At 43.3% G+C, this 14800-nt stretch overlaps 1 protein-coding gene across 2 annotated transcripts in view; it reads left to right on the forward strand.

Annotated features, from left to right (window-relative positions):
• The first annotated feature begins 245 nt into the window (after window positions 1-245).
• The window catches only part of PKHD1 (PKHD1 ciliary IPT domain containing fibrocystin/polyductin), a 488429-nt gene continuing 473874 nt past the window's right edge, over window positions 246-14800 (forward strand). For both annotated transcript variants that reach the window (XR_002082091.2, XM_019457395.2), the window contains exons 1-4: window positions 246-400; window positions 11302-11436; window positions 13049-13126; window positions 13958-14102. Coding sequence is in view for 1 of the 2 variants with exons in the window: in XM_019457395.2 (XP_019312940.2) it covers window positions 11385-11436; window positions 13049-13126; window positions 13958-14102 (275 nt within the window). In the remaining variant the exon portion in view is untranslated. The remainder of the gene's footprint in view (window positions 401-11301; window positions 11437-13048; window positions 13127-13957; window positions 14103-14800) is intronic.

A 14800-nucleotide genomic window follows, 5' to 3' on the forward strand; every position in this document is an offset into this window, starting at 1 on the left:
TTGGCAAATTCTTTCAATCACTGAATGCCTGTTTGTCTCACAGGGTGGACCTTTACTTAAAATTCTTGTTTGGGCACATGCAGTAAGTGGAGAAAAATGTAAGACATTCTTTCTTTGGTCATTAATAAAAGACCCAGAGGAAAAAGCCTAAGTAGCTTTTGTTAATCATTAAACTTGCCCTATGGTCAGCTCTGAACTTCTACTTTGGCGCATGTTTGGCCAGGACACAAACAAGTTAGGTGAGTTACAGTCCAACATGAGTGAGTTACCTGCACAGTAGCTAAGGGCTGGACTCTAACCAGATAACACAGCCATCGGTGCTTGTCAAGAAAGAAACAAGATCATTTAGAAAGGAGAGATAATTTCTCCCTTGAGTCACAACGGGACAGGAACAAAAAAGGTACCGTTTGATTCAGAAATGTCTCTGCCGTCTCTTTTCTAGGTATTGTACCCCTTGCCAATGTTGTGGTGATCAAAAGGAATGGACGGTCTGTATTAGCAACCTTGCCACTCTGTCTCTGAATTCTCAGGGAGGGGAAGCTTATCAGGGAGGGAGGAAAAGAGGAAGTGGAGGAATGAGAGCAGAGAGAGGCAGGAGGTGAGAGGAGACTTGACCAAATGCACACCACTCTCCTCTGGTTGGAAATTCTCTGGTTAAAAGAATTAAGTGGAGGCTGAGTTTATCCTTAGGAAGAATTAGTGGATTAATCATGTTAAGAAAAAGTATACTTATTGATTCGATTGCTCTATTCTAGAGGAAACGGTGCAGGTCTGAGCATAGAATTTTAAGAAAACCAACATGTAAGTAAATATTTACTTATATTGTCTCAGGCTGGGGAGCAAGCATTGAAATGAAATATTAAAATCATGCAGCCAGACTGAAAATTGACTCTTCTGTGCTGAGGATATTCTGTAGGGTGTAACAGGCAAGTCAGATCCTGTTCTTTGGATGGAGTAGCAAATACTCTTGGGTACCTTTTCCTATGCAGTAGATGTATTTTGGAAAATTGAATGTTTTAAAATTGAATCTTCTTCCAAATAGATGTAAAAATGTAGAGAATTTTGCAACTTACAGGAAAACATGTTGAATCCACTGAGACATGACAGATCTCCTTTCATAAATGCAAGTGGCTTCCATCCCTACTTCATCTGCTAAGGACTTGAAGGCATATACTCATATTGTCTGTTTCCTGAGCTCCTAGCACAGGGCCCCACATGTACTAGGAATATAATAAATGTTTGTGGAGTTTAATTAAATATAGATGATTTTATATATTGGATTCTCTTAATCAAGACATACCTATAAGATACTTTATTCTAAGTTTCATGCAGGTATTCTTTTTTCTGGGAGTTTATTATGGCTTTTATATTTTCTGAAATGACGTAAGTATTTTTGCTAGTCTGTTTTCTTAAAAATATAAATTAAATGTATATTTAGTGATATATACACATACTTAATTCTGTAAATTTTGTAACTCTTATTATTATTTAAAAAAAATTTACTTTAATTCCATATAGCTAGCATGCAGCGTTATATTAGTTTTAGGAATATAACATAGTGAGTCAACAATTCTATAGATTACTCAGTGCTCATCAAGATGAGTGCACTCTTAATCCCTATCACCTATTTTACCCATTCCCTCACCCATCTCCCCTCTGGTAAAGATCAGTTTGTTGCCTATAGTTAAGAGTCTTTTCTTTGGTTTGCCTAATTTTTTTGCCTTTGTGCATTTGTTTTGTTTCTTAAATTCCACATATGAATGAAATCATATGGCATTTGTCTTTCCCTGACTGGCTTATTTTGCTTAGCATTAATGGATGGATCTACTTTCTAGATCCATCCATGTTGTTGTCAATGGTAAGATTTCATTCTTTTTTATGGTTGAGTAATATTCCATTGTATATGTGTATATACCACATCTTCTTGATCCATTCATCTATCAAGGGACACTTGGGCTGCTTCCATATTTTGGCCATTGTAAGTAATGCTGCAATAAACATAGGGGTGCATATATCCTTTCTAATTAGTGCTTTTGTATTCTTTGGGTAAAAGCCCGGTAGAAGTTTTTAACTTTTAGAACATTTCATAGCCAGTATTTTTCAAAGAATTTTGTCTGTGCCCTCTGACTTGGGGGTACCCGGGAGGAGCTCGGCAGCTTCTCCAGAACAGGCATCAGGACATTATCCAAGGCATTTGGCTCTTTAGTTGAGCTTCCATAGATTCTGCTCATCTCTCATGTGTGAAAGTCATTTCCTTCAGGTTAGATAAGCCAGGCATAGAGTTTTTAAATATATATTCACCGATTAGAATTTACTAAATACTGTGTGGGACCTTTGCACAGAGATGGTTGTAGAAATAGAAGACCAGGCTCTGGACTTGAGGAACAGATAATTTAAAAGAATAAGCATATATGCACTACGTGGTCCAGGCTGCTCAGGACATAAGGTTCAGAGAGGAAAGGGCAACAAGAACCGGAATGGCTGGATGTTGGAGGAGGTCATTGAGATGACATGACCACTGGTTAACCAGAGCTGGACACAGACAATCAGAGCCTCCTCACCCTCTCCCCTGTCCCCCTGTTTCCACAGCATGAGATGTTTTAGAGGAGACAGCCCTGAGATAGTGATGTGTTGTTGAGACTATCTGGACAGTATGTGTGACTAAGCTCGGTTAAACCCTCTATTTGGACTTTTAAGATTCTGCAGGCAGGGGTGGAGATCTACTCCTCTTGAGGCTGCTCAAGACAAGCCTCATATGTCGATTCCCTTGCTTCCTAAACCTGCTGTCTCCCATCTGAAGTGGCCTGCCTCTTTCTTCGGTCTCTCCCTGAACTTTGAGTTATGGGGGCCAGTTTGCAAGACCACAATTGGCCATCCAGCCAGGAGACCAAAGAAAAGGTATCTGCAAGCGAAATTCTGGATTGACCAGCGACCTCTAAGCAGGGAGGGGTGGCTTGTATGGTAGATGCTTGTGGACCACCATAGGAGTACAGGAACACCAGAAAACACCAGCTGGACTAATGCACCTGTTGGAGAAACTGAACAGAGTACACTGTGGCAGAGAAGGGGAATGCACATCTCCTGCAGTGGGCTGTCCTCTGCCATTGGTGGTTTGGCCAGATACTGATGCCCAGCTACAGGCTGAAGCTCAGGTTAGAAAGTTGGAAGCAGAGCTGAGATTAAAGAAGGACATGCAGGTATCCACCACTCTGCTGGCTCTGGGGCTGGTAGACAAAGTGGGAGAGCAGGAGGAGGAGTTGAAGAACTTTGTGAGCCATGTTTCAAAGCTAGGAAGGCACAAAATGCCCTGGATTCAGATCCCAGCACGTATGACAGTGCCTGATTGGGATGTGAGGAAGTGGAATCCCTGGGGAAGTGAGGAGAGCAAAGAGGAGGATATTGAGGGGGCTGTTGTGAAATGGACAAAGGACCCTGTGTCATCTCACCCCTAATACAAAGAAGAACAAAAGCACAGCAATGGCAAGCCCAGCTGGCGGGGCAGCCCCCCAGTTCAGGAAGCATTCATGAGAGAATATACTCCTGCTGAACTTACTGATACAGTTGCCAAAATCCAGCAAAAGGTCAGGGTGAGTATCTGGGCATGGTTAGTGATGCTGTGAGATGGACAAAAGGATTCATGTAGCTTCTCTGACCAGGCCCAGGAGGCAGAGAAGATAGCAACGTCACCACATATCTGCCCTCCAGTATACCTGCATGGTGCTCAGGGGTTCAAAGGACTCACTTCTTTACATATTGGATTATTCTAGCCTGCAGGGAGGCTTGGCCCAATAAGGGGGGATCTCCTGGGCACATGGGTCTGTGGAAATAGATAGAGGGGGTACAACAAATTCTTAGGGAATTGGAAATGAGATAGTAAATCTATACCCTTGTCTTTGAAGGCACATTTGCTGCAAAAATGAAAGCCAAGGTACTCCAGTGTGCCCTCACTCCTGGTATGGGTTGCTGAGATCCATGCTGAGTCCAAGTGTGGACAAGACATTTATGATGTTGGGCAAGCCATTGCTGATCTAGGTGAAACTTACAAATCATGGGAATTGGTATGGGCTGTGGGAAACACCTGAGACAGAGGGGGAACTCAAAAAGCCAAAAAGTGGGGCACCTGGGTGGTTCAGTTGGTTGAACATCTAGCTTCAGCTCAGGTTATGATCTTGCAGTTCGTGAGTTTGAGCCCCACGTTGAGCTCAATTCTGTCAGTCTGCCAATGCAGAGCCTGCTTTGGATCTTCTGTCCCCCTCTCTTGGCACCTCCCCTGCTTGCACTCTCCCCACCAAAAAATAAAAAGCCTAAAAGCTATTGCAACTGGCTGTAAAAGGTCTGATCAAAGTAATGAGGATGCAACCTTGGTTTGATGTCCTTGTTTTCAGGACTCCACCTGAAAAGACAGACTGGCAACCCAATGCTGTGTTGGTCGGCCTATGGAAAACCTTAAAACCTGAACAACAGTTCAGACCAGCTCCATTTCCCCCTACCATCCCTGTTGCCCCATCTTCTCTAGCAGGGGCCTCGGGGATATGGTCCTATTTGGGGTGGGTGCCTCCCACAACTTCCATATAGAATGCAGCCCAGGATTGCCTCTAGGTGAGGGTAATTGAAGGAGGTCAGAGGTCTCATGTGCTGTTTACTATTCACTGGTTCCCCAGAAATTAGCAAATGGTAGCTCTGGTGGACACTGGAGCTAAGTGCACTCTAATGCATGGTAACCCTCAGAAGTTTTCTGGCTCCCTCAGCACCATTGATGGTCACAGATGATAAACATATGTCAGGGAGATCCCTTTGACACTACAAATTGGGCAACCTCCCCGACAAGAATATAAGGTTTTTATTTCTTCAATGCCAGAGGATATATTGGACATTGATATCCTACAAGGTCAAACTCTGCAAAACTTAATTGGTGAATTCTGCCTCCAGGTTACAGTAATCAAACCAGTGCTGAGGAGAAACACTAGCTGGGTATCAGGAAGTCCACCACCCCCTCGAAGAATGCTAAGTGTCAAACAATATTTGTGTCAAACAATTGTCAAATTGCTTGGGGGACACAAGGAAATAGGAAAACTATCCAAGAACTGCACCTAGTGGGTATTGCAGGCCTTGCCCATAATGCTTTCAACAGAGGGGTATGGTGAGTAAAAACGTCAGATGGCTGGGAATGCAAGCTGGTGCAGCCACTCTGGAAAACAGTATGGAGGTTCCTTAAAAAACTAAAAATAGAACTACCCTATGACCCAGCAATTGCACTACTAGGCATTTATCTACGAGATACAGGTGTGCTGTTTTGAAAGGACACGTGCACCCCCATGTTCATAGCAGCACTATCAACAATAGCCAAAGTATGGAAAGAGCCCACATGTCCATCGATGGATGAATGGATAAAGAAGATGTGGTGTATATATACAATGGAGTATTACCCGGCAATCAAGAAGAATGTAATCTTGCCATTTGCAACTATGTGGATGGAACTGGAGGGTATTATGCTAAGTGAAATTAGTCAGTCAGAGAAAGACAAAAATTATATGACTTCACTGATATGAGGACTTTAAGAGACAAAACAGATGAACATAAGGGAAGGGAAACAAAAATAATATAAAAACAGGGAGGGGGACAAACAAGAAGAGACTCATAAATATGGAGAACAATCTGAGGGTTACTGGAGGGGTTGCGGGAGTGGGGATGGGCTAAATGGGTAAGGGGCACTAAGGAATCTACTCCTGAAATCATTGTTGCATGCTAACTAATTTGGATGTAAATTAAAAAAAAAAGTCAGATGGCTCATGGAGAATGATCATAGGGTCCAAAAATTGACTAATGTGGTGCCCATCACTTATGCATATGGCTGTGCCCAACATTGCTACCATTGTAGATGCCTTGGACACAATCCTATGAATGTACCATCCTATGCCAGACTAGCAAATGCCTTTTGTAGTATACCACTGGCTACTGAGTCACAAGATCAATTTTGCCTTCATGTCGGAGGGGCAAAATGGACAATTCAGGTGCTTCCCCAAGGCTACCTACACGGCTCCACAATGTTACCAGATGGTAATAGGAGACCTGTCCCTGTTCTCCTTCACATCAATAAAATGGGCCCATTACATTGATGAGATAGAATATTAACATGTGAAGACTAGTCCCTGCTGCAGGACACTTTGTAGGCTTTGCTGAAACATCTGTGCAGGAGAAGATGGGCATTGAACCCACAGAAAATTCAGGGCCAAGGCACTGCCACGAAGTGTTTGGTTGTTTAGTTGGATGAGATGCGTGTCATCCCAGAAGCTAGGATTGATAAGGTGTGAGCCTATCTAACCCCTAAAAATATGAAAGAGATGCAAGCCTTTGTATGGGTTTGGAGGTTTATTCTGTACCTGGTACCATGCCTCCACCCCATACTCCACTTAGTAAAGAAAGGGCACATATAGAACTGGGGATCAAAACAACAAGCTGCCTTTGAGAAAGCGAAAATGTTAGTAAAGCAGATTAAAGCTCCGGGCCTCTCCCAAGCAGGGCTACCATGTTTGTGACTCCACAAGGTATGGGCTGGGCACTATAACAGAGACAACCAAAGGACAGAGTACCCCTAGGGTTTTAGTCCCAGCTCTAGAAGGGGGTAGAAATCCAATATGCTCCCATAGAACAACGGCTCCTAGCAGTATTCCCAGTGTTCCTCCTGGTAGAGTGTCTCATGAAGGAACAGAATATCATGATAGAAACTTCTCCTCCCATCAAGAGATGTGTTAAAAATATGTCCCACTGACCCACCTCTGCCATGGCCAAACCCCCCACTTTGACTAAGTGGCTTGGCTATTTGCAGCAGAGGAGAGAGAGCCCACTGTCTCAAAAATGTGGGTGCTATTAGCCCATGTTGAGTATGTAGATCCTCCAGATGCTCCCACCCCTCTTCCTGTGGTAGCCCCTGAGGCCCTGGCAGCCTGTAGAGAGGAAATGGGGGAAATTCCTACCCATGCCTGGTATAGAGATGGGTCTAGTCAGGGCAACCTTCTATATGGACTGTAATTACCATTCAGACCGACACCAACACCATCTGGATCGAAGTAGGAATGAACCTCAACAGCCAATGGGCTGAACCCTGTGGTTTGGCTGGTGATCACTAATGCATCCTGCCTGTTAACCCTTTGCACTGACAGTTGGACTTTACTACAGAGATGAACCCTATGGCTTAAATAATTGGAAGCCAAAGGATAGATATTCATGAATAAGTCCTTGAGGGGTCAGGATATGTAGAAAGACATTTTGGTCCATCAGCAAGAGCCTGAAGTAGTCCTCACTGTCTTCCACATCCCAGATTGTAAGGTACTGACACCCTGTTGCAATCTGGGAAGCTGATGCCCTAGCCCAGGTATAAACCCTAGCAACTGATCCATCAGTAGATAAAGCAGATTGCACACATATGAAGAGAGGTCACTACAGCACCCAAATAAGATGGCATATGGCCCAGGATATTATATTGCCCCCCAAATACAGTGACTAGGTTAATGCACTAACATCATGTCTGTTCTAAACAACATCCAAGGCCATTACCAAAGGAGTCTGGGGCCATCCAGTGGAGTTCCCGACTAGTGATGGAGACTGAAGCCTGCTTTGGATTCTGTGTCTCCCTCTCTCTCTGTCCCTCCCCTGCTTGTGTGTGCGTGAGTTCTCTCTTTTAAAAATAAATAACTAAACTTAAAAAACAACAACAACAACAACAAAAGAAAAACAAAAATCAAAGGTCATGATGTAAAAGACTGGGCAAAACAACATGGCAGTGAATGTAGGTCCCATCTCCCTTTATAACCTGCAAGCAACCAGGTTGGTAGAATGAAAAAATGTAATATGAAAGCAGTAGATTAAATTACTAACAAGTAAAATAATTGGGCTGGATGGGCTAAAATACTATCCCAGACTTTAATACATTCAAATGAAAAATCAGTAGGGACCATTACCCCATATACCAGAATGGGGACTCCTAGTAAGACACTAAAAATGGCAATGATATGGAAGTCGTGAGAGTCGCCCCAACTCTCACTATGGATCACTGTGCAATGCTGCTGAGAACACCAAGGCCCATCATACCTGGGAAAGGCATTATCTGTTGGAGTTTGCAATGGGATGTCGTGCCGGAATGTGTGAATTACTTCACATCCCTGGTAAAAGGGAACTGCTCAGTCTCCTCTGGGATCCGGTTGTCCTGCTGTAAGCTGGACCTGTTGAAATGTACTATGCCTGAAATGGACTGTGCATCATTGAAAGAAGGAGAAGGTGAAGGTCTTGATCTGGCATATGCTTCCCCCAGTTCATCTTCTCTCCCTTGCCTCTCCTGGCCCACATGTATGGCATGCACAACCAGGTCAGGTGCCTAAAGCTGCCAAACTCCCCCTCCTCAAGGCCAGGTGGGTGTGTTCTGTTTTCAACTGGTACAATTTGGCCACCGTCTTTGTCCCTCCATTGGCCTGTAGGATGTCATGGCACACACAGACGCCCTTACTGCATTCACCCAGCAAGCCTTAAACGATAGCCAGCAAAAGTCTGTCCTTACCAAATACACAAATGTCTCTAATGAGAAAAACTATCCTCCAAAACAGGACGGCTTTGGACACTATTATTGCCTCTAAAAGAGGCACCTGTGCCAGAATGTTGTCTGTTCACACCTGTTGAGTCTGCTAATTAAATCACAAAAACACAAGTGAATGCCCTGAGTGATTTTGATGAGGGAGCATAAGGCAAGTTGACTGGCCGCAAACACCACCTCCCACTCCCAGGTGGGATATGTGCGATATTCCTAGGCACTCCTGGCTGCCCAAGAACAAAGGAAAGGGGAACAACAAATGATGAACTGGTAGAGATCACAGTCCTGCAGGACCTAACTTTCTGTCACCCCTCCATAGAGATATGTGAAACAAAGGCAGAAGCAAATGGCAGATAGAATTCAATTTCCTTGTAACCTGCTGCCCATTGACAAATACTTGAGGCTGGCAGAGTAAAATGTTTCTCCAGGAACTCCTTACTGTCTTCCTGTTAATTAATGCTTTGCTAGAGGGAAAATCAACTTTAGCTTGACAATAGCTAGGCCTCCAGTATCCAGTGAGGCTTCTTTAGCATATGAAAACCTCACTAAAAACTTCCCCTGGACTTTACCTTCCCCAACCCCATAGATATAACCAGTCTTTCCTCATGGTCCCAAGGGCAGCAATTTCTGCCCACGGTCCTGCCCCCTGCTTCAATAAGTCACCTTTTTGCACCAAAGATGTCTTCAAAAATTCTTTCTTGGTCGTGGGCTCCAGACCCCACGAACCCTACTGTCACCCCCAAAAACCTCATCAGTTTGACCCCCAGCCTTGGAGACTTGGTAAGTGAACGGTTTGGATCATGGGACTCTTGATGGGAAAAAAATGTTACTTATAATGAGGATCATTATCTTAATCTATGTTTTCTTTTGCATGTGCCTATAGTGTTGCTGTGGTATCTGCCTCTAAGTGCAGCCAAGTGGCTGTCAAATGAGCCACCTCGGTGCTGGTGAAAGCCCTTGCTGACCACTCTGGGCACAGCAGAAGAGGGCGCAGGTGAGATTGCATACAATGGTTAGGAGGAGGGATCATTGAGAGGTCATGACCTCCAGTTGACCCGAGAGCTGACCTGGAGGCTCCTTTTCCCTCCCCCGTCCTTGAAATGTACACTCTTCCCACCTGTCTGAGAGAGACCACCAGGTCACAGCCTTGAGAGAGCACTGTGGTGCTGAGACTACCTGCCTGGTATATGTGTTTGAACCCGGTTGAGGCCTCTATGAAACGTTTAAGATTCAGACAGGCAGGTGCAGAGATTTACTCATCCTGAGGATGCCCAAGACAACCCGGTAGGTAAGTTTCCTTGCTTGTTGAACCTGCTGCCTTCCAATCTGGAGTGGTCTGTCTGCCTCTTTCCTTGGTCTCTCCTTGCCTTCTGTGGAACCAACATGGGGGACAGATACCGCAGAGGAGGCAGCACCTGAGCTGGGCCGTGAAGGAAGGCCAGCTTTTCATTACACAATGAGAGAGTTTGGGGAGTGTAGAAAGCCGCCCTCAGGAGCCAAAAAGGGGCTGACCTGATGAAGGCTTGTCTGAGAGGTGGTGAGGGGAACTGTCCAGTGCCGAGAAGGGTTCGTTCGGTTTGGAGAGCCATGCCAGGGAAAGCTGGGAAGGTAGGGGGCCAGATCAGGGCCAGACTGAAAAGTCAGAGCCAGGGCTTTGCATTGGAAATAGAGAGCCCTTGAAAAGAAAACATTTGTGGGGTATCTCCTTCGTGTTAGGCCCTGTGTTAATATCTTTGCATATAGCACCTCAGTTAATCTTGATAAAAGTCCTGAGAGGTATTCTTAGGGTCATTTTAGTAGTGGTGGAGGTTTTGCATTGAATTAAAAAAGCATTGAGTAGAAAAATGGCACAGTAAAGGACAGGGTTTAAGGAAGATAGGTCAGCTAAGCTGGGCCTGTGGAATGGGGTAGAGAGACCTTGAAATCATGGGGTCTAGTTTGGAGGCTCCAGCTTTATCTTCCTCCATTTCTTTCTTCCCTTTCTCCTCTGCTGTGAGGACGAGACCATTTTCCCCAAATTCCCATTAGTACCATGTTTTCAACCCAGTACCATACTTAACATTTGCTTTGTTAAGCTTTTTACTTTTTTGTGTTGATTGGTTTCCTGGAGGACTGAGACTCTTTTTTTTTTTTTTTTAATGTCTATTTATTTTTGAGAGAGAGACATAGACAGCAAGCAGGGGAGAGGCAGAGAAAGAGGGAGACACAGAATCCAAAGCAGGCTCCAGGCTCCGGGCTGTCAGCACAGAGCCTAACGCGGGGCTTGAACCCATGAACTGTGAGATCATGACCAGAGCTGAAGTTGGACCCTTAACCACTGAGCCACCCAGGTGCCCCCGAGACTCTTTTAGAAACAAAACAAAACAACCTACCCTACCCCTCACAGCGCAACTACCATTAACTTGTATCTTGATATCTAGAATTTAGTATTTTTTTAAATTAAGCTTTTCCATAATGAGTTATTGAAAGAGGCTATCAGTATTTACCCAGCTTAAACATGCATAAAATAAGTTGGTGAGAAATGGGGAGGAGGTGAAATAGTGATGATTTTATATGAGATTCTTAGAGTACTCTTTTCTCCTGAGCTTGGGAGGATAGTGGGTCGATTTGAAGACTCTAGGGCCATGTAGGTATCACTTCCTTAATTCCCCAAGTTTTGGCCCCATAAAGTAGTAGTATGTAAGTAAAAAATGATAGTAATTTGTTATTTTTTTATAAAGCACAAAAGCTATGCTGCTCCAACAAAACTGAATATGCTTTCAATATCTGAGCAATTTTGAAAGGATTGATTTAAGTGGACAGGATGACTGGCTGGCTGATCTCTCTGATGAGTGCTGAAATACTACTTTTGGCAGGTGAGTAGGATGTGTTTCGAAGGGATTATAGATAGAGAACAACAAGTTGCCTTGAGAACTAGTTTATTGATACTTAAAATATTATATGGGAGAAGTCTTCAAGTATCTGCTCTGGGTGTAAATTTTCTGTGCTTAAAAATTATTTTTTTCTGTTTAGTTGCAGGCTATATATTAAATAGCTATGAATATATGTATATATTCATATATATTTACATATATATTCAGATATACACATATATATTCATATACATATTCACATATACATTCATATATATATATATATATATATACACATATGAATTAATGGCCAGTGGAGGTTGCTGTCATAATCTAGAGCTTCTAACAGTAATTTATAACCTTCTTTTTAGAATTCGTTTTTGAGCCATGTGATGTAATTCTTTTTAGATTTATTGCTTTATCTTCCCAAAGGGAATAGTTTATCTTGTCTTAGCAGTTAATAACTGCTTGTATTAAACTCTTCTTTCCCCAAATCATGTCTCTAATTTTCTCTGTGAATTTGCTTATCTTTGGTATCTTTTTATGGTATTCGTTTTTGGTCTGCTTTAGGTAGAAGTATCTAATACACTTTTGAGGGGGAAGCATGGGTTGGCCTGGCTGGGACTGCTGTGAATAATTGTGTTGATGTGACTGATTCCCCACCATCCTCGGTTGTGCATTATGCCACCTACATAAATGTACATGGAAGCCCTGGGCTACCCAGAGTTAGCATGGCCTGGATTATCCTTTGACTTTTCTGATATAAGAACTGAAAAATGTTCTATAGATAGCATGTTGCCTATCTAGGACCTCACTGAGGAGTTGACTGATTCTTGATGGCTCCTTGAATTTACTTTGCCTTGGCTGAGGCATGTCCAGGAGATCTTCAAAGATGAGGGTTTGGTTGCCATGTTCAGCCAATGGTCTCTCTGGGAGAACCCAATCTAGCCCAGCATGTGTAGTCTATAGTATTGTTGTTTTCAAGGAAATTCCAGCCCTGATCCATGCTTCAGCCTCTCTCTGAGACGGCAAGGCAAACATCTACAGAATTTTGTATCCATCTGGGGAGGTGCTCTGATATATTTAAAAGGAGGAAACTAGAGGATGGTATATGGAGACAGGAGGATTTAAATAGGAACAGAAACTTCTAGAAGTTTCTCCTCTGGGAAGTGGATATGTAAGAAATAATTGGTGGCTAAATTATGACTACCTGATTAAAGGGTGGGAAAGAAACAAGAGATATTATGTGTTTAATTAGAAGCCAAATGTGTCCTTGAGGTCCTTTCCAAAGAAAGTAGGAATTCAGGATTGTTCTGGTGAACACTAGGTTTTTGGGTGTCCAAGAAGAGTGGATCAGACAGAACTTTCCTTAAGATCAAAGTTTTGAAGGTGTGATCCCCAGACCAGTAGAACTAGCAGCACCTGGTCATAAATGTAAATTCTTGGGCCCTACCCTAAACCTGCTGAATCAGAAACTCTGGGGTGGGACCCAGCAATCTGTGCTTTATCAAACCCTCCTGGTGATTCTGAGGAATGCTAAATTTTGTTTTTATAACGTTAGGGAAGCAGGTGTATTGAATCTGAACTTCAAAACCAGTGTTTTTCTTATTTACAGTGTCTTCCCTGCGTTTCCACATTGAGCCTGAAGAAGGTAGTCTTGCTGGGGGAACGTGGATCACAGTCCTTTTTGATGGTAGGTTTGGGTCTTACCAAATGCAAGTTTCTTACTTACTAAGAGTCCTAAATAATGTGAGTCTTCTTCCTTGGCTAAGGACAGGTATGAAAGAGGGCCTGAAGGGTGTTGGACCCACTGACTGACTTCTGTGTTTCCACATGCTCACTTGCTGATATCACAGAAACAGAGCACATCACACCATTTTATGCCTGTATCCACCTTCTTATCCCAAGCTGCGGGGATGGGACCCTAGGAACTGTAGATGAGATAGGGAAGAGTGCAGCATAGAACTTAGCAATGTGTTCGCCAGAATCTTAGTTTGCTTCCTTGCAGATGATTCTATATGTAGGAACTTTTTAAAAAATATTTTTATTTATGTTTGAAACAGCGTGTGCAAGCAGGGGAGGGACAGAGAGAGATGGGGACAGAATCTGAAGCAGGCTCCAAGTTCTGATCTTTTAGCACAGAGCCCGACGCGGGACTCGAACTCATGAGCCGAAGTTGGACGCTTAACTGACTGAGCCACCCAGGTGCCCCTGTATGTGGGAACTTCTAAACCATGGCTTAGTTTATCCATCTGTACCAGTGTAAAGAATAATTTTGAGGGCTGAAAAATGCCTGGATTTAAGTGGATGGACCTGAAGAGAGAGAGAAAATTTCTTTTTTATACACCCATAAATGAGAACATTCATTTACACAGCAGTCATAAATGCATTTGGAAATGAGGAGTAGTAATTTAATCCTTAGGCAAGCTCAGTGTCTCACAGTGCTCCTGTGTGGCCATGTTTTTATGTTCTGTGTGGATTACAGCTCTGTTTAGCCTCAAATTCCCCTTTCCCTTGTGTTTAGGTTTGCACTTAGAGCTCCTTTATCCCACCAATGGCTCTCAGCTGGAGATACACCTGGTGAACGTGGCTGTGCCTGGCCTGCCGAGCATCCCTTGTGACGTCTCTCCTGTCTTCTTGGATTTGCCACTGGTGATGTGCAGGACCAGGTACTCCTGTCAGGGTGTGAGAAAGATCAGACAGGTTGAGTGCTTTGGTTATCTTCGTGGATTTTGGTAGAGCAACCCTTGCAGACTGTGGTTATCAGCTACAGCTTTAAAAAGGTTGCCTGTAAATACGCTTCACCAGAGTTTCCTATCAGGGCTCTAGGGCCTAAGGGAGGATGAGAATATAAGGAAGATTTTTGAGAACCTGAGATATTTATAAGGAGGGGTTGGATTGTGTTTTCATCTGTGTTTTCTTGTTGGTGGTGGTGGTAAGGAGCTCTGTCACTATCAAGATTTCAATAAATAGTGCCATTTTACCATCTAAAGAACTCATCTTTTGAACTAGGCATAATCGTAATGATTGAGCATAAACCCAAAACCAGTTAGAAAGGAAATTTGCTTTATTCCTCAGTGTATTTCCTTTTTGGTATGATTTGTACAGGATTCCAGGTAATCCATCTTTCATCCTACTTAAGTTTTTTTTTTTTTTTTTTTTTTTTGGCTTACGAAGTTTTCACTATTCATTCTTTCCCCACTCATATCTTAGAGATGCTGCATGAAAGTGGATCATTGGTTGAGAGAAAAAAAATCATCATTTCCTTTTGCTTTTGGTTCCCTCCTTCAGGAAGGCTCCCTGTCTTCCATTTGTGTCTACGGAAATCCTAACCTGCGAATGTCACCTCTTCCCTGAATATACAACT

The sequence above is a fragment of the Panthera pardus genome, unplaced genomic scaffold (assembly GCF_024362965.1).
Source record: "Panthera pardus isolate Hobbes unplaced genomic scaffold, ASM2436296v1 HiC_scaffold_17, whole genome shotgun sequence".
NCBI classification, from domain to species: Eukaryota; Metazoa; Chordata; class Mammalia; order Carnivora; family Felidae; genus Panthera; species Panthera pardus.